Here is a 27177-nt window from a genome sequence, read left to right on the forward strand (position 1 = left end):
TTACTGGGTAAAATGAGGAGTTGTTTTGGATGTGGTAGGATTATGACGCCAATTAAAGCATTTAAGTGAAGATGTCAAATGCACTGTTAGATCTTTGAGTGTGAAGATCAAGCAAGAAACGTAAATCTGGTAATCAACACAAGTGTGGATGGCATTTAAGTTAAATCCAGGGGACTGAATGAGATCATTTAGGGAGTATGTAAACGGAGAAGATGAGCATGCCAAGGACTGAGCTCTGAGGCACTCCAGTGTTTACGAGTAGGACAGAGGAAGATGTAGCAGAGCCAACTGAGGAGGGGGGAAAAGCCAGGAAAGTACGATATCCTTGAGAGAAGAAAGTCATTGAGGAGTAAAGGAGTGGTCAGCTCAGTCAAGCTGCCACAGGTAATTTACTCTCCATGGAAAACTATGCATACATGAAGGAGCTCAATTCTTTAAAAGAAGTACATTATATGAACATAAAGTTCTAGTTAAAAAAAATAACAGTTCCCCCATCTCCATTTTAAGGGAAATGTGTTTTCAATAAAGAAAATCTAAAAAAAAATACAGGAAGAGTAGAAAGAAAAAATAATTATCCTAAGAAATTTGCCATTAAGATTTTGAGTATTTTTTCTTGAAATCTTTTCATATATGAAGGTTCAGATTTGCTTTTAAATAGTCTAAACATGTCCCACATGCCATCTTATACCCTGCTTCTTTTGCCATCTTTCTCATGTTGTTATACATCAATCTTTAAAATATTTTAATGACAACATAAAAACAGCTGCCATTTATTGATTGCCTATAATGAGCCAGGCACTGTATTAAGGGCTTTATAAATACAGGGTCTGGTAGAAGTAATGCCTCCTTGAGTGTGGTTAGTAGGGTAATAATATGGGTGTAATAATTTATAGTTTTAATTTGAACAATTCACCTAAAATGTCATGTGGTATGCTTGAGTGTGATACTGTTATGTTACAGAATTACATGCTTATGATTTTGTAATTAACAAGGGGCATTATTTGTGCTGGATCCTGTATATTGTATTGACTATTCACAACAATCTATTAGGCAATTACTGTTACAATCCCAAATTTCTTAAAAAAAAAAACAAAAAAAAACAGGCTACCCTGGCCAGTATAGCTCAGTTTGTTGGAATGCCCTCCAGTAAACCCAAAAGGTCACAGGTTCTATTCCTGGTCATCACATGCCTAAGCCATAGGTTTGATCCCTGGTCGGGGCATATATGAGAGGCAATCAATATTTTTCTCCCTTTCTCTTTCCTTCCCTTCCCCTCTCTAAAATCAATAAGGATATCTTCAGGTGAGGACAAAAAAAACAGGCTAAGTAATTTACACATGTAAAGTCAAGATTGCACTTTCTGAGCTCTTAACTATGTATTGCCCAGATAATATGATTTGTTTCATTCCCTGTTATAAATAGGGTGGTCTAATTTTTTTAGGATTACAACTGCCACTTTGATGAGCATCTTTGAACATGAAGCTGTTTATGAATTGAGAATTATTTCCTCAGAATAGATTCCTGGAAACAAAATTACTGAATCAAGGAAGTATTTTTAAGACTTTTGATACACATGTCAAACTGTTTTCCAAAATGTTTTCCCAATATAGCTTATCACAAAAAGGTTACTTTAAAAATCTACTTCAATCTAAAATACAATACAGGGTATAGAAAAAAAACTACACCAGGGGAAAAATAAAGACTATGAAAACATCGTAAGTGGCCACCAGAGGGCAACCGTATCACAGCACTGTTGAAAAATCTCATTTAAGACAAAAGACTGAGCTTACAGTTTTAAATTGAGTATTGGCAGTCTTTCATGTTGGATTCCACTTTTATTATATTTCAAAACAGAGAAACCATTTATTTCTCTTATTACTAGCTGCTTTTAGAAAACATAATCATGAAAAGGATTTCTTTCGCCTTAAATTATCTCCAGAACAAGGACAGTTTGGGATTTATTTAACATTAAAGAGAGCTAGTTCATTGCTCCACGGAAAATGAGAAGTGACAACCAGCAATGCAGACTGCTTCCTCATAATGCAGAAGATCGAAGGAGCAATTTAAATCAACTCAGCGTGATGAAGCATTTCTGTCATTACCCAGGACTGGAACTCATCTTTCCTCTGTATGGATTCCATTCACTTGTTCATTTATTCAACAAAAACTTAGTGAGTATTTACTATGTGCCACGCTCCATGCTACAGACTGTATAAATGGTGAACAAAACAGATGTGGAACTTACAATGGAGTGAATAAGCCATATGTGACCCATAACCACAAATAAATATACAAACTGTGGTAAGTGCTATGAAAAAACAGAAGTGTGTATGAGCGTGTATAATTGGGAACTGTCATTAATCCTGGATCATCAGGAACTGCTTTCTCCATAGGTAGATAGGTAGGTAGATAGATAGATAGATATTCCTTCCAGAGAGAGAAGAAGGGAAAGAGAGAAACATCAATCGCCTGCATCCTGTACAGGCCCTGGCCGGGAATCAAACCTGCAACCTAGGCATGTGCCCTGACTGGGAATCAAACCTGGGACCCTTCAGTCCATGGGATGACACTCGAACCAACTGAGGCACACTGGCCAGGTCTGGGAACTGCTTTCTAACGAAGCAACCGTTAACTAAAGGCCTCAGGAAGGATATGATTTATTGAGGTAACGGGTCCAGGGCTGGGGATGAAGGTGTATTAGAAAGGCCCCTCTAGGCAAAGAAAAGATCATATATGAGAACCTTGTGATAAGGGAACACAGCTTGTCTCAGGAACAGAGGCCAGTATTATTGGATCATAGACAGTAATGAAAAAGAATAATATAAAATAGAACTGGTAAACAAGTAGGGACCAGATCACATAATAAGAAAATAACCCACAATTTCTTCTAAATAAATCTGTTTCACCATAGAGTAGATGATTAACATAAAGAATAGCTTTCAACACAGATTTTTCCAGGGTACTTGCACATTTTCAAATATTCTGCTACCTTGCTCTCACAAAAACATTTGTATTTGTCAGACTAGTCCTGAATTTTTTGTTGAGGGAAAAAAGACTTCCAAGGAAGTCTCTCTAATCCTTACATTTAGGAAAACTAAAGATAAGAAAAGTCCATGGCCTTTAGTTTTTATATAGTTTGACTCAGTTTGACTCAATGTGGTTTTCTTGGTTTTTTACTGCCTAGGGTTCGCTGAACTTTTTGAGTCTGTGGGTTGATATATTTCATTACTTGAAAAGCTCTTGGCCATTATCTCTTCAGATATTTCTTCTACACCAATCTCTCTCTTTCCTTTCAGAGCCTCTAAGTACAATTACATTAGACTTTTGGCTGTATCCCACATGTTTTTCCTGCTCTATTCTTTCTATTGCATTGTTTTTATCTCTGTGCTTTAGTTTGGATATTTTTAATAGAGTGACATTTGAATCTATTGTATTAACCTTGTCCCCACTATGTACAATCTGCTGTTAAACCCATATAATAAGTTATTAATTTCATATGTTATTTTTTTTGCTTTTGGTTATCCTTTTGATTTTTTATAGATTCTAATACTCTTAAAACTTTGCCTCATTTCATCTTTGTCTGGTTTTCCTCCAGTTCCTTAAAATATTAATTTTAGTTATTTTAGTCATTGTGTGCTAATGCTAACATGTAGATCACCTATGGGTTTCCTTCCATTGTTTTCTCTTTATTATTATCATTTTCCCACTTCGGAATTATCTCATATATTTTTTAAGATTTTATTTATTTATTTTTAGACAGAGGGGAAATGAGGGAGAAAGACAGAGAGAAACAGCAATGTGTGGCTGCCTCTCCTGTGTCCCCCGCACTGGGGGCTGGCCCACAACCCAGGCATGTGCCCTTACTGGGAATCAAACCAGCAACCCTTTGGTTCACAGGCTGGCACTCAATCCACTGAGCCATACAAGCCAGCACTCATATTTTTTATAGTATGCCACATACAGTTTATAAAAGAACCACATATGACTCCCCTTTCCTGTGTTAGGCAAATAAAATAGGACGATCACCTCAGTCCAATCAGAAATAGAAACGAACTGAGGAAGAACTGCATTTTCAGTATGAGTCAGTTCACCAATGGTTCATCACAATTCCTGGTTGTGGCCCTCTAAGGTTTTTGACTTGAGAGCCGAACAGGCTGAGTCTCCTCAGCCCTGACAGAGCTGCAACGGATCCAGTACTTCCCTTTGCTGATCTGAGCCTAGGTCCCACTCCATGCACCTTCAAAATCTGCCAGTGTCTTGAGAGACAGAGATGGCTGTATGCTGTAGGAGGCCCTCTCTAAATAGATTTTTAATCCTTACCCCAGGACACCCTTATTGATTTTAGAGAGGGGGAAGGGAGAGAAACATCAATGTGAGAAACATTGATCTGTTGCCTCTTGTATGCACCCTGACTGGGGGCCTAACCCGCAACTTAGGCATGTGCCCTGACAGGGATTGAACCTGCAACCTTTTAGTCTACAGGACGACACTCTGAGCAACTGAACCACACTGGCTAGGGCTCTAAAGAGACTTTTGTCCCCTAAGCACAATGAGACTGAGATTTCTTTCTACCTTTCGGGCCAGCCTTCCATATCCTACACAGTCAGCTAAGTCCTAAGAGAAAACAGGCCTTGTGTTTAGGGCTCCTCTAGTTCCAATCCGTCCTACAAGCCCCAAATGACTGCCAAAAGCTCTTCTTGTATCTCTTTCCTCAAGAAGATTTCCTTGGCTTGGGCTAACCTTGCTCCTTAGCCTGTGCCCAGAATCAGCAAATGTCCCCTGGAAAGGAAATGGCTTTGATCATCAGCTCACTTAGGAAGAGTTCTAGCCTTTGGAAATTTTAGCTCATATCATCCTCCTTGTTTCCATAGCTCTCCAACCAATATAATTTTTGAAATGCATGTGGTGTTTTATTTTTCATGTTGTCATTGCAGGAGTTTGGCTTGTTATAACTTATTATATCCCACTGAGAGGAGAAAGACCCTTATAAACTATTCAGAAAGAATCAACCTATAGATGAAGGACCTCAAAATAAAAAGAACAATGGACTAATTACATTAAAAGGTAAGGAAAATGTGTACCTGTGAGGGCATCACAACTGGCAGACCGATTATTGCATTGACAGAGTGAGCAGCCACTCTTACTAAATCCATAATATCCATCTTGACATCGATCACATGTAGAGCCGGTGACACCCACTTTACACTGGCATTTCCCAGAACTGCAAATAAAAGCAAAGACAATAAACAAAAGTAAATGAGTTTGAAAATTTTGTTGCCTCACATCCCACCATATGATGATCTTAACGTAGAAATTATTTCGAGTAGACTCTAGAAGTACTGAGTGATTTTTATTTTGAATATAATAAAAATTAAACAGTTTCATGACCATATAAATTCAATTAACATAGTACTAACACTAATAACTTGTGACAGTTTAATCCTCTGCACTCAGGTAGTTTAATACAAATGACAAAGGAGCCATGGAGAGAGACTATAAGTCCCAGTGCTTAGAAATCTTCGTCTATTAAGCAGCGGGGCACAGAACTGATACCACTGCCACACCTCATTCTCAGATCATTCCACAGTTCCGTCAGCACCCACGCTGCCCCAGTCTGGAGGTGAAAAGCCCTCACCCAACTCAGCTTCTGCATGAAGAATATGAAGACCAGAATCTTACTGAATGTGTCAACCAATTTCCATTTAGATGTTGGAAACAATGTAATTTTCTACTTTAGGTACAAGCTATATTAATATAGATCTGATAATAAAACTGGAATTCACGGTTATGTAAAATGACTATAATGGTGACACCTGTCACTTTCTGGATTAAACCTATATAAAAATTCTAAATTGTCAACTCAAAAGGATTAAAAATCTAAAGTAAGAAAAATAGTTTATTTAGTATCCCATCTCTTCCTATTAGCCTATTTTCTTTTCTTATATGTCCATTACATTAATATCACCTCTTTCCGATCAGTGAAACTTAACCTCTGTTGTCATTTCCAAGTCTTCTCTGCCCCATGTGCCCTCGCAATCACTCTCCCAAACCTGTGTAAATCACCACTTTCTGTTGAATTTCTCTTAGTATTATTTCCTCTACAAACATCTCTCTTAGAATGTCTTTCCTCCTTTACCTCTCAAAAATTTTCCTTTCAAGTTCATTTGTCTATGAAAGTTTTCTCTGAGTAGTCTAAAGCAATCTTTTGGCTTCCTAACTTCACATTCTCTGCACCATAAATTTTAACCTTAATTATGGTCTGTTCTATATTCTTTCATATATGTAACTCTCGTTTCTGTAGTTAATTTGTTAAAGACCTGAACCAAAGACCTGTATCATGTAGTTATTTTTTACCATCCTCAAGACATAGTTCAAGCCTATGGATAACGTAGTATAACTATTTTCATTTCATACATCTTACTTGGTAAGTTTGCTGACTCCCGGAACCATATCTTAGCTACCGTAATGTCCTCAGAGTCTCATATAGTGCCTGGTCTGCTGTAAGCACTTCATATATACTTGACAAACAAATGCTCAATAAATATACAAACTGAGTTTTAGAATTATGTACTGGAAGGGAAAAAGAAAGATGAAGGGCTAAACTAATTACCAGGATTCTCAGAAAAGCTAAAGTTCTTTCCCCTTTTTCTAACAGTATAACCCTTCTTTATATGCTCATTCTGTACCTCAAATATTTAGGCTTCATCTGAGTAGATTTTGTTATCAGTTTTGTTGGATGGGAGACAGTCTAAGGTAGAACTGCTTTTCAATACAATTTTTTTAGAAATTTAGCTCCTAGTAATGAGCTTCTATGGTGTTGTTCATTTTAGTTCAGGAGCCCAAGCTCAGATTATTAAATACTTGCACAGCTCTTACACATACCGTCAGTTAAAGTAATCCCCTACTACTTCCCATATTCCTACTTCTGTAGTAAAAATAGAAGTTCTAAGTTTGAGAGTTATTGGAACTTTGGATTGAACTTTGAAAAATGGAAGTAAAGCAACTTTCAACTGTGTATTTTATTTGTACCATACAAACCTAAGGATTTTTTAAAAATATGTGAGATACACCTCTCTCTTCCTCAGCATCCCCTGAGCAAAATAATAAAGCTCTTGCCTTCTATTACTCTCAAAGTATTTTGAGCAGCTGGAATTGCAGTTTATTCTCTCTCTCTCTCACTTATCATGGTTCTCTGCAATATCTCAGGGTATGCCGAAAAGGAGTAGAACAGTTTTACATGGAATATTTTTTAGGGCTTTCCTCAAACAAAACCAGAAAAGAAAGAAAGCCAAGCTCATGTAAGGTAAATACTTAACATATCTTAGAGTCTTGTATCCTGAGAAGTAACCTATCAAAATCTGTATTTCTATCTCAAAGCTGCCTAGTGTATTAGGTTATTCAATTTCTTGACTAACAAAGAATTTTACAGAAAATGTAAAATGGAAGCATCTGAAAGCAGGAGTGATGATATGTTGATGATAAAACTGATGAGCCATCATTTATTGAGGGACTATGTCAATAAGTATATATTCTCCCTAATCCTCAAAATAACTGTTAAGTGAAGGTTTCCTCAATCACACTATTGAGGAAATTCATCAAGGTTAAAGTTATTGTGCACATCTAGTAATTATTTATACAAAGCCAGACTTTCCCATCATACAATGCTACCACCTCTCCTTAAGTTTGACCCTAAATTTGTACAAGAAATTTGCCTGCCAAACAACTTGACATCCACTTGGGTATCAAGCTTCATTATGTAGATTGCAAGCACCACAATTCAGCATATATTTAGGTTCTTACCCCAGTGAGTTGTTTCTGCCTTGCGCAAAATACACCCCCATCTCTTTTCTCACTGCCAGTAAATTTCAGGTCTTCTGTGACAAAAGCTAAGGGGTCTTACAGCTTGTAGAGAAACTGTAGCCTAGCAAAGTCCAAGTTTCTCAGAAGATGTAAACCCAACTATTTTGATTCTTAAACCTTAATTAAAATCTGTACTTAGTATAGGAGATGAGCATTGCTTTTTTAAATACAGCAGAAATTTATATTAGCAACCATATCTCTTAAGTAACTTATAAAAAATTAAAAAGAAAAGAAAAAATACACCCATACACACATATACAGTCTCACACAAGAATATCCCAAGGTACCTGAAGATCTGTTAAAGTAAATGTGTATCCACTAAACATGAAGTTCAGGAACATCTTATGATTCAGAAGAAGGAACCAATCAATTTAAGTCTTGCAATCTTGCTATACTGTCAGAAAATTATAAAGGATATAATGTACCTTTCAGAGAATGGCTAACATCATTTCATCATTTCATTAGCTAATTTTCAAAGCTTTTAAAAATGAACAAAATACGCTTGCTTCTCATTGCTCTATAGACATTAGATTATTTATTCAGCACCCAGAAGAAATACAGTTATTTTAAATTAAAGTGTTTGCCCAACCCACCACATATGAGAAAATGGTATTATCTTGGAATACCTAATAATATAATATTAATAATGTTATTGTTAATTCTTAATAATTAATAATATAAAGTATAGTCAGTGTTCTCAAAGTAGATGCTATTCTTTTTTATTTCAGTCCTCACCTGAGGGTATGTTTTCATTGATTTTTAGACTGAGAGGAAGGGAGAGAGGGAGAGAGAAACATTGGTTGCCTTCTGTATGCACCCCAACCAGGAATCAAACCCACAATCTAGGTATGTGCCCTGACCAGGGATCAAACCCACAACCTTCTGGTATACAGGATGACGCTCCAACCAGCTGAGCCATGCAGCCAGGGCACAGATGCTATTCTTGTAAGTGGATCTGCCCTTCATAATTCTTAAATCAGAAGACTGATTAAAGGAGGCATTTTTTCTCCTTGGAGCATATTCCCCTTAGTTCATGATTTTAAAAAATAATCCATGATGGTTTTATGAATCTTATGATAAAGCAGTTGACTAGTCTAGACATCACGCTTTGCTTTTCTTGGGTAGATTTTAAAACAACAGGAAAGGAGATGCTCTTTTCTCTCTTTGTAAAAAATACACAGAATGGAGTGGGGAAGTTTAACTGTGAGGCTGCACTAGCAGGCTTTTCCACCATGTTACCAGGGCCAAGCTCTGCCTGTATAAGAATTAAATCACTCAGCAAATATAAAGCTTTCCCTGTGTGACTTCTTTTACAGAATAAAGGCTTTACAACACCCTCTTTCATAGTCTTCCTCTGTTAAAGACTGATGAATGCTTTTTGAAGCAAAGGTCAGTGATATAAATGCAGAGAAGAAAAAAAATAGGCCTGTTAACAAAAGACTTATCCTTATCCATAGGTCTGAATGAAAGAACCAAAGACTCACATCTTTATATCTAGAGGGTAAGGGCAAAGAACTGGATTTTGAACAGAAAGCTATACCACTGAGATAAACTAACAGAGAATTTAAGACAGAATTGCTCATCTGGTGTCACTCTTTATAGATATGACTTAGCTGGTAGTGAGGTACTAACATCATATGGAGAATTATATCAGAAAAAAAAGAATATAGAATTAATTATAAAGGAAGCACAAGCCTTGTGGAACTAAGCTGCATTAAGTATAACTAAGCGTATACTTCGTTATACTAAGATATACACATATGTTGAACTATCCTATATGGAATTCTCAGATTTTCTTATAGTGTCAGTGATTAGAGACTGACTTTATCACACTCACAGGTATGAGCAACTGTTACAAGGTTTGAACACTTAAAAATTATTCCTTAAAATATAAACAAGTAATATATTTCTGACATGAAGCTATTAACATTTCAAAAGGAAATGCAATGGCTATCTCAAGATGGGGTGCATATTTATGTCATACAAGTACTAACCAATATGTCCTTTGAAAGGTTCTGTTTTGTTTAAGATGGGTGGGTGGAAAGTCTTCAGATTTTCCATTATTTTATAATCACACTGACTAGGGTGGGAAGGGTGGAACACAGGAAGGGAGGTATCAGGGTCTATGGAAAATTCATAGCCTGAGGAGACAGAGAGAGACAGTTCAAATTCCAGCTCTGCTAGTAACTAGCTGAAATCAAGTATACATTCTGTCTTGGACCCAGTATTCTCATTTGTAAAATGAAGACAACGACACCAAACTCTGTAGGGTACTTAGCAGTGCCTGGCACATACTCAGTACTCAAAAATGAAAGAAATACCGAGATAATGACAACAATCCGAGAGCCTGAATGTTTCTCTAAGAATTGTAAGAAAAATGGATTAGAATCTCTATTAGGCAAAGAAAGACAAGACCAAGTTATTTACTTTTCAAATTCTGTTACCAAACCTAGAAAAATGGCAAGAATTTATGGGGTAATTACTGGACTGGAGAAAAAATGTGGCTAGGAAAAGAAACTACATCATGAACAAATGGTAGGAAAGATTTTTGAAAAGATACTTCAAAATCAAGAAAGGAGCCCCGGCTGGGTAGCCCAGCTGGTTGAGTGTCATCCTGCACACCAACAGATCACTGGTTCGGTCCCCCAGTCAGGGCATGTGCAGGAAAGCAATTGAAGTTTCCCACATCGATGTTTCTCTCTGTCTCTCCCTCCCTTTCCCTCTCTCTATAAATCAGTAAACATGTCTTTGGGAGAGGACAAAAAAAAATAAGGAAAGATCAGCAAAATCCTACATTAGGTAAAACTAGTGCCAGCAAAACCTGATGTGCTCTTGTACCAACTTGCTGATTGATTTAACTTTTTTTCTAAATTGTCAAATGTCTTGTCATGTCATATCAAAAACACTGTTTATTTTCTAAGATTTACAAGCTATAAAGTGTGTATATGGCAGACCTTTAGATACCACGTTATCAATTTTAACTCAAGCAGTCACAGAATAACCAAAGATACAGTTATAATTAGGGGAAATTAATTTATTCAGAAGTCTTGCTTTTCCTTCTTCCTCAGATAGTTTACTTGTTGGCAGTCTGGCATGGAAAGAACAAGGAACAGAAAAAAATAGATAATTAAATGTATCAACTTTTTTCTTATTCTTTTTTTAATATCTAAAAACAATTTCATTTAGGAAAAGATTGAAAATACTAGTTAAAATATAGAAATTACCAGTAAATTGTGGATAATATACCCTCTCAATAATTTAAAAATAATACTAAAAGACAGCTAGAGCTCTGACCAGTGTGGCTCAGTTGGTTGGACGTCATATTGCAAAGTGAAAGATTGCTGGTTCGATTCCTGGTCTGGGCACAAGCCAGGGTGTGAGTTCAGTCCTAGCTGGGGAGCATAAGAGAGACAACCAATGGACATTTCTCTCTCACATCGATGTTTCTCTCCCTCTCTTCCCACCTCCCTTATCCTCTCTTTAAAAATAAATAAAATCTTTTAAAAAGACAGCTAGAAAAAGCTTTTCTGACCAGAAAAACCCTTTACATGGGAAAATAAAAGGAAAGTTATTCATAATTCTTAATTTCAGGTTTGTGTCACAGTAGTATAAAGTTAATTAAAAATAGTTTCTCCTCTTTTGTTATGAAATAAACTCAATAATTAAGGATTTTGGCAAAATACCACTTGCATTTACTGTTCCTCTATCTTTCTACAATCATGGAAAAGGCCATTATGCAATGAACAAATCTCCATTTCTGGAGGGAAAGAAAAGATAGCTTTATTGTTAAAAACATTGGGCCATTATGCTAAACATTCCGTGTATTTTTTAGGGCAAACAGTCTAAAATACATTTAGAGGAAATCCATATTCAGACAGAAATTTTTAATACTCAAAAAGGGTATTGCCTAAGTACAAAAATATTCTTTGATAGCTGATATTACCAAAATCAAATTTAAGTGCATATTTAAAAAGTCAGAAGTAAAACTTAATGGCAAAAAAATTAAAAGTGTCGTATTTCCCAAGCCACAACTTGGGAAGACTAAGTTAATTCAACTAGGAGAGTTATTTCTGACTTCCTTAACTTTTTTTTAATGGAAGAAATACAGCCATAAGAATTCTCAAACCCACACAATTACTCCATTATTTGATTGGAGATTTCTGCATTTCAAAAGTTCATTCAGAAAAGAGAAAAAGTATGAAGTCCCAGTATCATCTTCTTAGAAAGAAGGTGCTCCTCAAATATGTTAGCATTTTTATTCTTTTGTAAGCATTGTGAAAGGTTTACTTAGTGAAAGGGTAAGCATTAATACTTGATTTGTGTACATGCTGTGTTATAAAAATTAACTTGTAGTGCCTAGAATTTAGAACTAATTTTCTCACAGAAATGATAGCATAAGTGGTGGCTTAGTTTCCAGAAGAGAAAACCAAAACCTGTTTAATTCAAAATGTTGATATTGACAAGTGCTAGGGACCAAGTCATTAAACCCAAGTCCTAAGCCTTTGAGCTCTGAACCTTTAGGGGGCAGTACCAACACTTATAGAGTTCTTACTACAGAACGATAAAGAAAATACATAGCACAGTTTTTATATAAGCATTACTTAATTTAGTCCTTATAATAACCCTATGCCATTAGTCTCACCTTTGCAACTTTCTAGCTATTTGATCATTGTGCAGTTTCACACCTGAAAAATAATACTGCATTTCAAAATATTGTGAAAATAACTAAAACTACATATTTAAGTGTCTTCCAAATATTAGCAGGTCCATATTAGTAAAATATTAATATTCTCAATTTTCCCAATTGGTAGAGTTTCAGCAATGTAAATAGACTCAATTTTTAAGGTCACACAACCAGAGGGTAATCATAATTAGATCTTCTGCCTACTTGTACAATGTTTTTTTTATCTCATATGTTATAGCTTACCTCTATGTACTTAATGAAAGCAAACTAGAAGGATTTAGTGTGCTAATCTTAATAGATCTGCAACACTTCTAGATGAAGCTTCCTATGTTAATATTCTCCTGACTCAATAGTTGCTCATTTAAATACCTCCTCTGATGAACTGGATTTTAAAATAATTACCAAAGATATGAGACATTGCTTCTGATCTGTCTCAGTACAAACCTAAGATCTGGGAACTCCAGCTTCCTACCACTACCTAGCACTGATTGCAAATGCGCTATATTCCAGCCAGTTTCCTTGCAAAGCTTCCCCCACCCCCAACAGCTTTATTGATATAACATTGCAAAGCTTTTTATGTCTTCATTTTTTAATTGTGAAATATATCATTCATGCCGAAGTAGACAATTTTAGAGACGATATAATTTAAAGAAAAATAAACTCAACACTTTGGGTTTTTATTATTATTATTATTTTTATTGTATTTTTTCCATTACCATTTAGTCCCTTTATACCTCCCTCCCCTCCCACCCTGCCCCCGCAGTCACCACACTGTTGTCCAGGAGTCCTTTTTCCATTTTGCTCAATGACAGTTAAAGGAGGCTGGGGAGGGTAGGAGGTGGAAGAATTGAACTCAACACTTTGATACCCACCAGCAAGGCATTTAAAGCCCCTTGAGTGGTCCTCCTCAACTGCATCCCCTTCTCTTGCCCCCCAAACAAGTATACATCATTTTTTTTGCTTTGTTTTTTTATCTAAATTATTTTATCATTGTTCAATTACAGTTGCCCATATTTTCTCCCCACCTCTCCCCACACCCCCTCCAAACCCACCTCCCTCCCTTGCTTTTTTAAAGTACATTTTATTTATTATGCTATTACAGTTGTCCCATTTTTCCTCCCTTTTCTCTCCCTCCACCCTGCACCCACCTCCCACCAGCAAACCCCCTCCATGAGTCATACATATAAGTTCTTTGGCTTCTCCATTTCCTATACTATTCTTAACCTCCTCCTATCTATTTTGTACCTAGTAAATTTGCTTCTAATTCCCTGTACTCCCCCCCAATTATTAATCACTCTTTAGTTTTTTTTAAGTTTTACCATCTCTGTATATATTATTGAAAATCATATCATTCTACCTACTCTTAAACTTTATATTAATAAAAATCATTGTTTTCTTTGATTTTATTCATTTTTTACTACTGCATTGCATGAAAATAACCCTATTTACTTATTCATTCTTCTAGACATATGGGCTGTTTTCACTTCGTATTATGGATAATGCTTCTGTGATTGTTCTTGTGCATGAGCATTCTTTTCTCCAGGGCACATATCAAGGAATGGAACTGGTAGATAATAGAGTTTGTGCATGATCAACTTCACTAAGCAATGCCTGTTTTCCAAAGTAGCAGTAACAATTTACATTTTTATTACCAATGGAGTAATGGTATCATTGCTCTATATCCTCACCAACACTTGATAGCATCAGCTTTAAAAAGTTTTGCCAATCTGGCAGCTTGAAGTGGTATTGAATGGTGGTTTTAAATTCGATTCTGCTGATAATTAATGAGATGGAACATGTTTTCATGTTCATTGGCTATCTGAACTTCCTCTTTTATGAAGAGTCTGCCCAAATATTTTTTATTTAATCTTTATTGTATTTTTTCCATTACCATTTAGTCCCTTTATATCCCCCTCCCCCCAGCAATCACCCCACTGTTGTCCATGTCCATGACCTGACCCCCTTAGCTGTCATCCTGTTCTCTAAGTCTGTCCCAATTTCCTTGTTAGTTCAGCTTGTTCATTAGATTCCACAAATGAGTGAAATCATATGGTATTTGTCTTTCTCTGACTGGCTTATTTCACTCAGCATAATGTTTGACAGGTCCATCCATACTGTCACAAAGGGTAAAATTTTCTTTTTTACAGCTGAGTAGTAGTCCATTGTGTAAATGTCCCACAGTTGTTTTATCTACTCATCCATTGACGAACACTTGGGCTGCTTCCATATCTTGGTGATTGTAAATAATGCTGCAATGGACATAGGGGTGCTTATGTTCTTTTGATTTAGTATTTGGGGTTCCTTCATATTCCCAGGAGTAGGAGAGCTAGGTTGAAAAGCAGATACATTTTTAATTTTTTGAGGCATCTCCACACTTTCCACAGTGGCTGTACCAATCTGCATTCCCACCAATAGTGCACTCTGGTTCCCCTCTCCACTTCTTTAGCCAGCACTAGTTATTTGTTGATTTATTGATGATAGCAATTCTGACAGGTGTGAGATGACATCTCACTGTGGTTTTAATTTGCATTTCTCTGATGATTAGTGACACCGAGCATCTTTCCATAAGCCTATTGGCCACCTGTATGTCCTGTTTGGAGAAGTGTCTATTCAGGTCCTTTGCTCATTTTGTAATTGGGTTGTTTGGGGTTTTTTGCTGTTGAGTTTTATAAGTTCTTTATAAATTTTGGATATTAACCCCTTATCAGATGTATCGGTGAATATGTTCTCCCCTTCTGTGGGTTGTTTTTTTTGTATTTTGTTGATGATTTCCTTTGCTGGGCAACCAATTATTTTTTACATTGATTTGTATGCATTTTTTATATATTCCTTGAAAAGTAATCCTTTGTCAGTTTAATGTGCTACAGTTATCTTCTCTCAGTTTGTGGCTTTTCTTTCCACTCTTTTTAAAAGTTTTATAGATTAGCAAAGTGTTAAGAAAGGAACTCTGGAGATCTATTACCTGCCTTCAGATCCTGACTTCATGACTTACAATCCATATGACCTTAAAGAAATTTTACAAACCCTTTATGCCTCAGTTTGCTCACGTGTAAAATGGAGAAAGTAATAGTATCTCACTCAGAGGTTTGTTGTGAAGATGAGTTAATATGTGTTAACATGTGTTAATGCTAAGCATGTAGAACAAAGCCTAACACATAATAAAAACAGGGTAAGTATTGCTATTACATTAATACTATTGTTGAAAAATCCTCCCCCAAATCAAGGTCATTAAGATGTTTCCTAAAAGCTTGTATGTTTTGCTTTTCATATTTATGTCTTTAATCCATCCAAATTTTATTTTTATATGATGTAAATTAAAGGTCCAATCTCATTTTCTTCTGTACAGATAACCAAAGCTCTATCCAGTGCAATTCACTGAAAAGTTCATCTTTTTATCCCTAAGCTTTAGTACCTCCTCTCCATATGTCAAATGTCTTTATGCACATGGTTTGGTTTGTTTTGTTTTTTTCTGGGCTTTCTTTTTTATTCTATTTATCTATTGTCCCTGAATGAATACCACAAACTTTAGCATGCATCCAAATCATTTGAAGGGCTTGTTATAACACTGATTGCTGAGCCCTATCCCAAAATTTCTGAGTCAGTGGGTCTGGGGTTGGGCCCAACTATCTACATTTCTAACCAATTCCCAGGTTATGCTGATACTAGTCTAAGCATCTAACTTGGAGAACCACTGCACTAAATTAACTTTTAAAATATCATTGTGTTTATTTCACAATGATATTTTCTCTACTTTTTATACTCCTAGCCTTGATTGATAAAGGTGCTTAATTTCCACCTCTGGGGCTTTTGCTAAACCCTTAATTTGGTATCATTTCTGACCTAAGAAGAGGGTATTTAATGCAATCAACCTCAGTAATCTGTCTGTCATTAAGCCCCATTTGCTACTGATTCCTTTGACCTCAGTCCCCTATATTCTCAATGACTGAACTGCAGCCATTGTCCCTAGTTTCTTGATGCCTGTCTCCTGGTCCCAGTTGCTCTGCTTCATACTTCCCATCCAATGGCTAGGTCCATGATGCTTGCTTTGAAATCTGTCACATGTCAAATGCTTGCCATTTGAGCCCCAGCAAGTCAGGTAGACTTAGTTTTGATACTCATAGTGTCCTAACTCCTGCTTTTCAAATGTTTCTCTATGGATACTCCCATTACTTCATGTTGCCTTCTTCTATGCAATATTTGTTTTCCTTGTAGCCTAGATCTGACTTCTAGATTTATGTTTCCGTGCGCCAGTTCCCAGTGGATGAATCATGATCACCCACACCCAGACCTGTGCTTACTTGAGACTCACATTGCCATATCTAAGCTTGATCATTCTATTTCAGGGTACAGTGGAGAAAGCCTTGGAGTCAGATAGACCTGGGATCAAATCTAAGCTCCGCTATTTATTAGTTATGCCCTATGGCTAACTCAGCCTCCACGAACAAGACAGCAAAGCTATTCTGAGAAGTCAGAAAGGTTAAATGTGTAAAACATCAAGCATAGAGGTTTAACGGTATTTGTTAATTTCCTTCTCTTCCTCCTGCTGCCTCTCCTGAATTGTGCAGCTTCCTTAGATAAACAGTTTGGTCAAGAAAGCAATATATTTCTCTGCAAAAACTTTTTACAAATGCCTATAATATCTGTTTTACTGGACATTCTTTTCAATTGTAGAATTCTTTAAAAATCAATTGAAAACCAGCAAAAATAAAACTTAATTAAACAAAGAGCCACAGTGTATGTGCTAGCAACTGGCAGAGAGAGAGAAGGGATTCTATTATTGACACTGTAAGCCAATATTACTATTTTTGGCAGTGTGAGCAGAAGGTCTATGTCTTTCCTCCACAGTATTTAAAATAAAACTTGATGGTATCTCAGATCTCTATGAAAATCTATTGAATGTTATTATGTGTTATAAACCATCTCCACAATAATATGTACATATTCGCCATTACATTTTATGTGCCCCTCTCTTGTTAGGTTAACTCCTGACCTCAAGCACAGGAGCATATACTAACCGAGAACTGAAAACCATGGGAGTTTAATGTAACAGAGAGAACGTGGGATATGGTTTCAGAAGACCTAGAATTGACTCTTTCACTCTGAGAGTTAGTAGATATCCAAGCTTGGGCCCGTCATGTAACCTTTCAATTATTACTTCTCATCTGTAATTTGATGGATCATCATCCTTATCTACCTCATGGAGTTGTTAGAATCAAATCAGAAAATGTACAAGAGAAAAAAATACCGTTAACTGTAAATGACTTTGTAATTAGTTATTAACATTCCCTGGAAAACTACTGAATTTATAAATACAGGAACAAGCCTGAAAAAAACAAATTATTGAAACACATGGGATAAATAATACCAGACAATTCACTTAATATATAAAGAACAAAAACAATGAAATTAACAGTTTTTAATCCAGTCCTATATACTTTGAATGGCAAAATAATCAAGGCTGAAGCACCTCTGTACCTTTTTATAGGAATCTAGAGAAACTCCAAGTCTACCTCTCTCTCTGGGATTGAAAAATTTACATATTTTGAATGGAAATCAAATCCAAAGAGAAAAAGTATGTATAATCCCCTATTTCTCTCTCCACCCTCAAGACATTGCTATGAAAAAAAAACCCATCTGAGATGGAAAAAGTTATGCTGATTTAATTTTCTTTCAAGGGACACAGAAGACAAAGCCTTCTTTGTGACAACAAGCATCCTTCTATTTCAGCCTAAGTCTAACATAAGCTTCAGAAGCTCTTCTTTTAAAACTTTAGAGAGAAAAGATATTTAAAACATTAAAATAGGCTATGAATTTGATTGAATATTCTAACCACAATGCCATACATCCAAAATGGCAGATATTTATGCCAGTAGAGTAAGTTTATTTCCTTATCCTGATTCCTCTTCCAGACCTAAGGCTAAGAATCATCACCAGAAACAACTTTGTCATCATAAGATAGTAATATTATCCATATTCCCTTGACTAGCTGCTCCAAATAACAACTCTGTTGACTTTTTACTTTGAAATAATACTAGATTTAAAGAAAAGTTGTAAAGATAGTACAGATAGTTGTATATCATTCACCCAACTTCCTCTAATGTTAATTTCTCATATAACCATGGCATAGTCATCAAAACTAAAAATTAACAGTGCTATGATATTATTAACTTAACTACAGAATTTATCCTCTAATTTTCATATTAATGTCCCTTTTCTGTTCCAGGATCTAATCCTTATATTTGCTTCCCTTGTCTCCTTAGCCTCCTCCAATCGAATGGTTTTTCAGTCTTTCCTTGTCTTTTATGATCTTGAATCTTTTGAAGAGTGCTGGTTATATATTTTGTAAAATGCTTCTCAGTTTGAATTTCTGTGATGTCCTGTCACAATTAGACTGAGGTTATAAATTTGGGGGAAGGATATCACAGGGGCAATGTGCACTTCTCATCGCATCTTATTAGGGACTACATGAGAGCCATGTGACTTATTACTGATGATATCTTGATCATTCCAATGATAATTTTTCATGCTAGGAATCTGTGTGGTAACTAAACTTAGTATGGTTATCATGTTTATCTGGGAAATAAGTAGAGGTTCAGCCAGTCAATTAATAAACCCTGGGACCTACTGAAGGCAGTCTAGTCAGACAGGTGTTGGTTTAAGTCTGTTTCTGCCACTTATTTGTTGTCTGTTTTGGGGAAAATTACTCGTCTCAGTTTCTTCATTTGTAAAATAATACCATTTCAATCAGTTGTTATTTTATCCTTACAAGTTAGTTATATAAAGCACTTAGCCTGGCACATAATAAATATTCAGTAAATGTTAATGCTGTTCAGTCTAGGGTGTATAGTGGTAGTAATAATGTTAGTAGTATTGGCCAAGTTATGTGGCATTTTCACCTTAGAAGTCAAACTACAAATCAGAAAAACACTATGCATTTATAAGATTTTTTAAAAGTGTATTTCTCTCAGAATGAACAGTAATGAACTTTCTCTTTTTTTAAGATTTTATTTCTTTATTTATTTTTAGAGAGGGAAGGGAGGGAGGGAGGGAGAGAGAGAGAGAGAGAGAGAGAGAGAGAGAGAGAAACATCAATGTGTGGTTGCTGGGGGCCATGGCCTGCAACCCAAGCATGTGCCCTGACTGGGAATCGAACCCGCGATGCTTTGGTTCACAGCCCGCGCTCAATCCACTGAGCTATGCCAGCCAGGGCTATAAGATTTTTAAGTATAGTAAAATGTCCTATCAGGTAAATATCTAACTAGAGATTAAATTTGTGGTTTCTTTTTTAGCAAGAGACGTTTATAATCGCTTTGCCATTTGGGCAGTGATAGAAAATAACCTTGAAGTAGATCTTCCTAACTGGGTGAAGAATCATTTAAGTTGGGTTTTCCTTAAGTATGCAAGTATATAGTGAACAGGACCCACTGTCCTTAGAGAAGAGTTCAGCAAGAACTTTTGCATAGGGGAAAAGGGGGGATTCTATAAAATGTCCTCAACCAGTACTCTTGGAGCTGGCTTGCACACTGGGATGTGGCTGTATTTATAAACTGAACAAGATGATTATTAAGACCTATAACTTTGGAGCCCCAATTTAAAGCATTTTTTGAATGAACTGGCACTAAGGGAGTGGGTTCATCCTCCCTCAAAATATTGTAGCTGCCAACAACTCTGGACCAATAAAACCTTCATTAGAATATTGAGCAAGCATCGTGGGTCAGGTTATTCAGGGCCAGGCCTCAGCCCAGCAACTCTATGCAGGAGTAACAAACAACAATATCAGTGAACTGATCAGAATCACATTCTTTTAATACTCAGCATGAGAGGAGGATTGAATCCTAGAGTTACTGAAGCATTAGTAATTAATTGGTGGAGAATAGGTTGCCTCAAAAGGAGGACACTGGATTTATGCTACTGAAGTATATGAGTGTCAGAGTAATTAAATTGAAAAAAATAGGTATGCCTATATTTGAACCCTGTTTGTAGAAAAGTCTGTTGGTTATATAAGCTTTCAACTTCCCCATATCTATTATATTTGCTACCCCAACAGGCCTCTCTATAAAAATGAATAGTTTTTAAAACCCAAAAAATAAAGAACCCTTGGATTTATTTTTATCAACATAGGAAGAACACGAGTATGGGGATACTACTTGACATTGAGCAGCAAGGCTTACAGGGAAATAAAAATACCATGAGATATCGTGTCAGGAGCAACTACTGACACATAGGAGCGCAGATTCAATTCCTGGAGCCTGCAACAAAGGAAGAATGGTAAGCATAGGGAGAGGGTATGGGCCTGAGAAGGCACCCTGGGACTGAGCAAATCCCTAAATTCAACTTAGAAATGCCAACTACCTTTAGATTTGTGTGTATGTATTAATGCAAAAATCACAAACTTTCTAGAGAATTATGCACAAAAACACTACTATCATGGAGCATATCACCATTCTCACTGTTCTCCATTCTCTCAATATTCTATCTATTCTTGCTATTACTGCTCTAATTTTGGCCCTCACCAGTTTCCATTGTGTCTCTAATTCCCCCTATTTACATCCAGCCATTCTACTACTGCTAGAATACGGCGCTGACCTTTATTCTGTTTAAAAACTGCTTCATGAATAAAATCCAAGTCATTTGCCTGGCCCTTAGGCCCTCTGTGACCCAACTCCAACAGGATTTGCCAAATTTATCTTCTATGCCCTCACTCCTCTTCCATCTTACATCCTGTGTAAGCACACCTCTGAGACGTTAATCTTGCTATTTCCTGTTCTGTAACCACTTTTCCCACTTCTGTCTACATCCTTTCCTTTCATCAAAACCGGTCAAAACCTATCCTCCTCAATGAAATCATCTCTGATTTTTCCAGCTATAAGTGATATCTCCCATTTCCTAATCCCCTTAACATTTTATCTTTATGTTTTATGATGTGGGTCAGTTTTTATTTTGTGCCATATATACACATTTATATATATATATATTAATATTTTTTTCTTAGACCAGAAGCTCTTTGGTCTTCCCATGGTCCTACTCATTTTGTATTTCCCACAAGGTCTATTAAAGTATCCTGTACAAAATTTGTTGAACAAATGAATACCTTGGTACCAAATACGCATTTGTATGAACTCGGTTATTGGTGCTATCAGCATATGCATAACTGTAGACTTGGGGGAGACTCTCAGAAGAAGCATCATGTTTAAATATTATCAGTAACAAAACTTTTACTTTAAAATATTTCTATTAAAAATTTAAAACTGACATAGAAGTGGCTTAGTAAAAATAAAACAAGTAGAAGAGTCTGCAACATAGTCTTAGGGAAAATAACATGTTTTATCAACAGCAACTACATCAAGTCACTGAGATATGTTAATGTTCACCAACGTTCACCAAGAGCTGGGGGGTAAACGGTTTTTTTTTTTTTTCATTCATTTTACTAAAGCTGATATCTACTTAATTAGAAGACCAGGAGGGCAGATCATGGGCTGTACTGAATGGAGGATCTAAGACAGAAATGCACTGATAAACACACAGAACTTTCCAAACTATAATTATTTACATTTAAACCTCAATGCACTCAGTGCCTTTTTCTGAACAAGCCCCTGTCTGGCCATTTATTAACATTAAAATTTTAGTCTAATTTGTTTTACTATAAGCTTAACATGATACTTGGTATAATGTACTTAAAATAGCTTCTAAGACATAAACCATTTGGCACTGTACAAACATTTATTGAAACTAATGGATCTTAATAGGACAGATGTTGAGATCAATTACCTGCTTTTGACCAAGATGGCTACCTTTTAAAAGTCTACCTTCAAGGGAAAAATTATTAAAGTGTGCCCAAAAAAGGTAATTTAAACTAGAGATTGATGTAATTGCAAGAGTAATAATAGAAGTATAAAGTTATTTTAAAATAAAATTAAAACTATGAAGCTTTGTTCTGTTCTCCTCTAAAATAGCACGAAAAAATGCTAGTTAAGATTTCTTGACTTTGATATACCATGTATATGCAACTGTCTACCAGACAGCTTTATCTGAATGTCCCACAATCATTTCAGAATGAACATATCTGAAATCTAACATCATCATCATCTCATCCCTCCAACTTGCTTATCTACCTATATTATTTTTTTAAGATTTTATTTATTTATTTTTAGAGAGGGGAGGGAGGGAGATAGACAGACAGAGAGAAACATCAATGTGCGGTTGCTGGGGGTCATGGCCTGCAACCCAGGCATGTATCCTGACTGGGAATCGAACCTGAGACACTGGTTCACAGCCCGCGCTCAACCCACTGAGCTATGCCAGCCAGGGCTTATCTACCTATATTCTTTATCCAGTTAATGGAATAGCTCTTCACTCATGTGCCCAAGTCAGAAAGAAACATGGGAATTATTTCTCTGTCTCTCCCTTTTTCTATACATACATCAACTACCTAGTCTTCACAACTACCTAGTCTTGTAGATTCTATCTTCCAAATATTTCTTACATTGATTCTCTGCTCTCCAGATGCCAATGTCAATGTTTCCCGTTCCCAATGCCAATGTCAATGCCTTAGATCAGGCCTCTAACCTCTCTTGCTTGGATTGTTAGATAGCCTTCTCAATGGTCTCCTTGCCTGAGATCACTCTCTATATCCACCCAACTTCTAATTAAGTAATTTTTCTAAAAAGCAAATCTGATGTCATTCCTTATTCAGTATTCTTCACTGGATAAAATAATTTGCATGGTATAGCAGGTCCTTTATGGCCTGCCCCTATTTATTATTCACTCATTCACTTTGTTCATTCTTCAAGTAGTTACTGAGTCTGCTTTGTGCCAGGCACTGCTGTAGGTGTTAGAAATGCAACGGTAAACAGACAAAAGTCTCATCTCTTAGCATTTGCCACTCTTCTTCAACCCTTCCTCTCCACCATTTCCAAGTATCCCTTGCCTTCAAGAAATAGTGAGCTATTTGCAATCTACTAAAGATGCCTCATTCTTTCATACAAACTTCTACTCATCCTTCAAGTCTCAATTTAGATGCAACTTCCTCTCTCAAGACCTCCATGAATTGCCTGTCTACTTTATGAATATTCATATTTTGTTTGCATTTCTATCTTTCCTCTAGCAGTAAGTTTCTTGAGCATAGGGATAATATCTTTGGACACGTAGTTGTCAAATGCAATGTCTTTATTAAATGAAATGAGTAAATAAAATGGTAACGCTTTCCTCAATTATTAATTATACCTATTGATCAAATAACTTTTTCTTGATCTCTCAAGAATTACAGGCAAAGTAATAAGTAAGAGTTTATACAAGCATCTGGTATTCCCAGTTATTACACGAGAGGATTTTCAGAGCCCCATATAAATGTGAGCCTTGGAGGTTTTGTCATCTTTCTGCTTGACATTTATTTCAGCATAAGTTTACCTCATGGTGGGAGCTGAGCACTCTGTCCTGGGCACAGTCCCATAATTAAAAGCGCAAAGCAGTAAATATTTCAACACATACAGTATAGCAACAACCACAGATTTTATGAAAAGGATATTACACCACTACAGAGCTTCTTTGCAATCTTACAGAGAGAATCTAAAATGATGTGCCTTGCATACTAGTATATTATGAATACATGTTTTTAATCTCAAATATGTATATAATTTCCTAGATACAAAGTCAGCCCTGAAATATTTTAAGAGCTGTATTAAGAGACTCAGCCTCTCACTAAGCGCAGTACTCTTTGAGAAAAAATGCTATGTGATTTCTTCATTCATTCATTAAACATATGTCCAAATGTAAATCAAGGTAACATTAAAAATTAATTCCAAAAGCAAAAATAGGAAGATATTTGTAAACCAACTACATCCCAGTTAAACAGGTTGGAACACCAATGGTGATGTGAGGGGGTGGCCATCTGTCAGTACATAAAGAACTTTGTTTTTACACACAAAGGCATTGCTCAACCCACATCTGCCCCCTGTAGCCAAATTCTAGCCTCACTGGGACAACTCCCACTGAAATATATGGGCATAAAGAACATGGAAATGAATTTTTAAAAAGGCAGTTGTTTGTTCCATGGGCTTTGTTTGATATATTAAACAATCAGGACAGAATTAAGTCCACTTTTCTACTTTTATTTATTTTTAAAAAGAGAAGAGGGAGTTTAAAACAAAAGAATTTGAGTAGGTGTTAGAAGCTCAGATTTCTCATCTTGTATAATCTTATAAAATTCACTTAAATTTGAATAGTTTTTTTCCTCCTGACAAGGTCTTCTTCTCATCTAACTTCCCAAATCATAACTGGAAGGCACATTATAGTTCCCACCATCTCTTGAAAGCCTTTCCTTATTACTTCAGCTCATTCCTGTTCTCTTCCCACTCTAAAATTTAGAAATTTAACACCGTTTTGTATTGGTTTTTAGTAGCTTTGTGTCCTTTAGTCTTGCACAAATTGTACATTTTCTTCACAAGAGCAAAACAATATTATTTTCATTCCAAAGTTTTTAGTTTTCTTTCATGAGTCATCAATTCTACTCCTCACTTTTTTAAATTAAGCAGACTGAACATAGCCCTGGCTATTGTGGCTCAGTGGACTGAGTGCCGGTCTGCAAACCAAAAGGTTACTGGTTCGATTCTCAATCAGGGCATATGACTGGGTTATAGGCCAGGTCCCCAGTTGGGGGCATGCGAGAGGCAACCGATAGATGTATCTCTCACACATGGATGTTTCTCTCCCTGTCTTTCTCTTTCCCTTCCCCTCTAAAAGTAAATAAATAAAAATCTTTAAAAAAACAGACTGAACACAAAGATATGGCAATATAATCAATACTGTCATTGATAATTATTCATTGAAGATCTGATCCTCTGATGTTCTCAGTTTCTACTACGCTAAAATGGATTGGTTCTAACCAAGAAGTTATTTACACAACATGAGCATCACATTGGAGTCAGGATCTGATTACCAGAATACAGCCATAAGAAATTCCTAAATAGTCTGCACTCCAGCATCAAAGTTTCTTACAGTACTTACTCACCCTGCTCTGTATCTGAGATTTTGAAAAAGGCCACACCAGCATAGTGAATAGGAATACATATCCTAGATCCTGATTGCAAATGTTTCCATACCAAATTCTTTTCATCACGGGCTGTTACCTTGTAAGTCAGGCAAATTACCTAACTTGCAATATTTTTCCTGTGCAAATGAGAATAATAGTGTCAACCTGATATGGTTGCTGTGAGAATTAATAAATTACTACATGTGAATGGCTTAGGATAGTGCCTGACATGTGTTCAATTAATTTTAGCTATTATTATCATTCTAAAATATAAAATGTCCAATTATAAAAGGTTTAATAGCTTTCTTTATGAAAATGGAAGAAAATAATCTAAATTTTTTCTGTTAGAATGAACAATTTCTTCTTTAACCTACCAACAAAAACAAATACCTCAATCCCTACTCACAGCCAAGTCTGACTGACTTAATCCTTCTCATTTGTGAGTCACCAATTCTATTCCTTGCTTTTTTAAAAAATAGATTCAACTCCTAGGAAGTTATAAGGCTGAATCTATGTGCCAGTCACATGTAAGTGGACACACATACACACACACACTTTTTACAAAAAAATTCCTTTATGTTACATACATTAATTCTATCTTACAGATGAAAACACTGAGGCTTAGAGAGGTCAAACATCTTAATAGGTTGTATAGTTAGTAAGTGTCTAAACCAAGAATGGGATCAAAATCTACTAATTTCAGGCTCCACTTCCTTTCTACAATGCCTCACACTACTTGCCTGAAATATCCTTTCCCCCTTAACACCTACACATAATTTATAGCAGAGCACAACGCAGAGAGGTATTTCCTCATAGTTCACCATATGTTCTTGCCCAAACATGTAGTCCTACAGCTTCTCCTTTCTGTTCCTCTAGTCTCAGGTCAACTTAACTTCCTTCCTAGTAGTAAGAAATGTAGTGCTCAGCTCCCATGTTGTCCTTCTAAAGACTTCTTTTACGTATAGGCTTAGAAGTAAACACATTTTCCATCTCTCCCAAAGTACTCAAGGTAAATGTGTTTGCAGAATCTTATCCTAATATTAGTAGTGAACATGCCATAGGACACCAGAATGAAAAAAATCTCATCTTTTAAAATGGTAAGACATGTGAACCTTGTGAATATAACTAGCATAGGCATGTTTTGGGGGAGAAAAGGAAGCAATGTGAACAACTACTACGTTCTCAACCTCAAATAACAGAGTGATAAACGGTTTTCTCATTATAAAAGCCATATGGCAAGATGATAAGGACACTGGACTTGGAAGTGGAAGACCGAATGTGGAATACTTTCTCTGCCACTTACGATCTTTGTGACTTAACAACCTACGTAAAGAGAGTTGTAGCCCTGGCCGGTGTGGCTCAGTTGGTTAGAGCATCAGTTCTGTAACTGAAATGTGGCTGGTTCAATTCTGGGTTGGAGCACAGGCCTGGGTTGCGGGTTAGATCCCCAGTCCCGGTATGTACGACCCTGGTCCGGGTGTGTACAATCCCCAGTCAAGGAGCATATGGAAGACAGCCAGTCACTATTTCTCACATCAGTGTTTCTCTCTCTCCCTTCCTCTCTCCCTCTCTCTTTTTAAAAGCAATGAAAAAAAGTCTTTGGGTG

At 36.3% G+C, this 27177-nt stretch overlaps 1 protein-coding gene and 1 long non-coding RNA gene across 2 annotated transcripts in view; both read right to left on the reverse strand.

Moving 5' to 3' along the window:
• Window positions 1-27177, reverse strand: part of MEGF9 (multiple EGF like domains 9) — an 88105-nt gene that overhangs the window by 13888 nt on the left and 47040 nt on the right. Inside the window, exon 3 of the mRNA XM_028513315.2 lies at window positions 5082-5221. Coding sequence (XP_028369116.1) covers window positions 5082-5221 — 140 coding nt within the window. The remainder of the gene's footprint in view (window positions 1-5081; window positions 5222-27177) is intronic.
• Window positions 20176-23950, reverse strand: LOC118499791. Its single transcript, XR_004902326.1, has 2 exons — window positions 22862-23950; window positions 20176-22656 (listed from the first exon to the last, which is right to left on the reverse strand). It is a non-coding gene; the product is annotated as an uncharacterized LOC118499791 (long non-coding RNA).

The sequence above is a fragment of the Phyllostomus discolor genome, chromosome 3, assembly GCF_004126475.2.
Source record: "Phyllostomus discolor isolate MPI-MPIP mPhyDis1 chromosome 3, mPhyDis1.pri.v3, whole genome shotgun sequence".
Lineage (NCBI taxonomy): Eukaryota > Metazoa > Chordata > Mammalia > Chiroptera > Phyllostomidae > Phyllostomus > Phyllostomus discolor.